Raw genomic sequence first — 3,647 nt, forward strand, 5'->3', positions numbered from 1 at the left:
TTATTATTATTAAAAGAGTCATAAACATCGAAAAAGATGAAGGTCAATGACTTTTCTCTGGATTTCGATACCTCTTTACGTAGAAAACCCTACCAGAGTATGTCTGAAGCCAAAACATAGAATAAACTTCATACTATATACAAACCTGCTAGACAAAATACGACCTAGTGTCAAGATTTCCTGCAACTTGTTCAGAAATAGCACACCAGCCTATGGTTCGGGTTGGGTTGGGTTTTTTTTACAATGACAATGGCAATGACAATAAAAATGAAAATGACAATCTTCATTCCTCTTGCAGGGAGAAATTTGTCTTGGTCGATAGCAATGGCAGTACATGTATACATTGCAAATGTTAGGTGCACTCATGCATACGCACAACAAGACAGGACATTAGTACATTCCTCACGTGCTGAAACAACCCATTCTTAAAACATTATCTCTCTCTCTCTCTGTCTCTCTCTGTCTCTCTCTGTCTCTCTCTGTCTCTCTGTCTCTCTCTGTCTCTGTGTCTCTCTGTCTCTCTGTGTCTCTCTGTCTCTCTGTCTCTCTCTCTCTCTGTGTCTCTCTCTGTCTCTCTCTCTGTCTCTATCTCTCTCTGTCTCTCTGTCTCTCTTTCTCTCTCTCTCTCTCTGTGTCTCTCTCTGTCTCTCTCTCTGTCTCTATCTCTCTCTCTGTGTGTGTGTGTGTGTGTGTGTCTCTCTGTCTCTCTCTCTGTCTCTATCTCTCTCTCTCTCTCTCTCTCTCTCACCCCAACTCTTCTTATCACGTCTAACTTTTTTCCCTTGTTTCAGCCGCGGCTAGAGGGGGGGAAGACCTTTATTTTCTTCGCCTAAGGCCTCTCTTACGCTCCCTTGTTCAAAAGAGACCAGACGTTTTATTTCTTTTTTTGCCTGGAACCGGGTTTTTTCCCGGAAAACACCCTTCCAAACTACTTTTTTTTTACTTTTTGAAATCGTCATCAACGTACAAAAATTTGTGTGTTCTTTTTCCCCCCGACCCGCCTGTATTTGAATTTCTGGGGTTGATTTGTTACTCTGGGGGGGGGGTTTCTGGGGGGGGGGCTTCAGGTGGAAAGTAGCTTTATTATTTCTTCGATTTCTTCCCATTAACTTTTCTTTTTATTGTTGTTGTTTTTTTGGGGGGGGGGGGGGGGGGGCAACATTGAGGGGGTTGTTTTGCCTTCGGTTGTTTTTTTTTTAAGTTCTTTTTATTGGTTTGTTTTAGTTGAGGTTTTCTTTGGGGGGGGTTTTTAGCCATCATGACATGCTTTCATGTCGGTTTCGTTTAATTATAACTTGTTTATTTTACCGTGTTTCTTCGTTATCAAGCGGCTGGCAGGGGGAGGAGAGTATGAGGCGAACCGATGAAATAGATAACAAAAATGCTTATAAACGTTGTCTTTTCTTTTTAAGGAGGCAGGTGCAGACTTACTCAGTAACTTTCTGTTCTGTAGTTGACTATGTGTTTCCCTATACTATGAAACCGAGAAATTGTTGCCTTTTGGAAAGAGTGGTAAACCGGAGTTCCATACTTCATTGATACAGAGATGGTGGTCTTCCATAGTCAAATGTCATTTCAGATGCATTAGCGATGGGCGAGCCGTTGAAGAATCTTCAGAATAAGACAGTTCCTGTTGCTATTGTTTAGTGGACAGAGGTCAGTCTCCAGACTGAATTGCGCGTTGTCCTTGCCGTGTTTTTCCGAGTGTCGTAAGGCGACCTGGATGGACTGTGGTCGTTGGAAACTGAGGTAGAGCTGGGGGGTTTTTGGTTTTTTTTTGGTTTTTGGCTTTGGTTTTTGTTTTACTTTTGGTTTTGGTTTTGATTTTGGTTGTTGTCTTATTTGTCGTTGTTTGCTGTTTGTGTTGCGTCTATTGCAATTTTTGTTGTCTCAGCTGTTGGCGTTGTTGTTGTTGCTGTTGTTGTTGGCGTTGTTGTTGTTGTTGTTGTTGTTGTTGTTGTTGTTGTTGCTGTTGTTGTCGTTCTTGTTGTTGTTTCAGCTATTCTTGTTGTTTGTAGAATTGTTGTCGGTGGTTCTGGTAATGATGACAACGACGACGATGATGATGATGATGATGATGATGATGATGATGATGATGATGATGATGATGATGATGATGATGATGATGATGATGATGATGATGACACAACAAAGTCTTAAGTGTTTTAATACTTTCTTTATACAATGATGATGATGATGATGATGATGATGATGATGATGATGATGATGATGATGAGTAAATGTGTCGTTTCCAAGGACTCTCAAGCTTTGGAAGTCACCAAATTTTGATAACCGTTAAAATGTTCTCTTTAATTTTGCTTTTAACACTGCGCAGGTGACCCCAACCTCCTTCAATTGCAAATATATCGACTTCAAAAGACAGGCAAATGAACTGGCTTTAAGTATATTATGTGAGGCAGCGTGATGGAATCAGGCTCTCGTCAAAATAATAAAAGTGAAGAAATTGCATTTTTCTGCATGTTTGTGAATTTTTATCAAAATTTTGTTGTTGTTTTTTGGCTTAACACCTTTCATGCTCATTAAAGAACTCATTTCTGTGGGGATTTTTCTTTAAAACGTTGATTAAATGCACACAAAAATGTAAATTTTCAGTTACGACGGACTCTTAAGCAAGGAAATAACTAACCTTTGGCGGCCATTTTCTCACTAATTTTACCTCTGAAAACAGGTGACCACAAATATCTCGACTTGTATTCAAGATAAATGGATATTTTTTTCAACCAAATAAAGACAGGTGAACAAGCTTTAAGATGATAAAAATAACTCTACATGCTCAAAAATTGACGAGAGCCTGATTCCACCACGCTGCCTCACATATTAAGATTATATCAATAACTTTGTTCCCCAAAACTGACGAGCGCCTGATTCCACGTGTCGTGTCAATATAAAATACTAAGAAATAGGTTTAGGTTCAAATGGTTTTCGGGCAAGACAAAAAGATGAATAATCCAAAGATCTTAGGCCAGGTAAAATTTACATTCTAGATCTAGATTAGTAGTGATTAGACTATTCATGAAAATAGAAGTTGAAGAAAAGAGTACGTTTTGTAGAGCACGACTTTGCAAATCACATTGATTGGGGAAAAAAGATAACTATTTAGGTAAAAACTAAGGATATGGGCACCGTGTACAGCAAGAACTAGAGTAAAAGGGAACAGTGCTTATGAAACCGTAAATATTTGAACTTTTTGGTTTGTAAAAATATTCCTTTCATCAATTCTGAAGAGGCTTAAAGGGGCTAATTTGTCCCTTTTAAGCACAAGGGGCTATCCCGGAAAATGCTGTTTTGAGATAATCGTAGGTAAAGCTTTTGTACCCATGTTCAGTTTCTTTAAAAGACAAGGAGAGTTTTTTCTATAACCAAACAAATATACACACCAATGAAACCGAACTTGTCCTATAGGTAGAGCAACGCCCACTTTTGGTGCAGGTCAAGATTTCTGGAAACCCCCAAAGTCTGGGTTAGACCGCTTGTCCTTAAAAGCGACCATATTATATCTAGTTCGTATGTGTATTATCGTCGTGAAATCAGGCACTCGTCAAAATAATGATTTCGAATTAAACGGCACTTTCTCGTCCGCTGGACAATTAGTGTGTTTGTGTGTGTGTGGGGGGGGGGGGGGGGGG

The 3,647-nt window shown here is 39.4% G+C and overlaps 1 protein-coding gene across 1 annotated transcript in view; it reads left to right on the top strand.

Moving 5' to 3' along the window:
• Window positions 1-1,566: 1,566 nt before the first annotated feature.
• Window positions 1,567-3,647, top strand: part of LOC101863995 (sulfotransferase 6B1) — a gene marked incomplete at its 3' end in the record, with an annotated part of 15,564 nt that continues 13,483 nt past the window's right edge. The window contains 1 exon segment of the mRNA XM_005102385.3: window positions 1,567-1,749. Coding sequence (XP_005102442.2) covers window positions 1,724-1,749 — 26 coding nt within the window.

The sequence above is a fragment of the Aplysia californica genome, unplaced genomic scaffold (genome assembly GCF_000002075.1).
Source record: "Aplysia californica isolate F4 #8 unplaced genomic scaffold, AplCal3.0 scaffold00323, whole genome shotgun sequence".
Lineage (NCBI taxonomy): Eukaryota > Metazoa > Mollusca > Gastropoda > Aplysiida > Aplysiidae > Aplysia > Aplysia californica.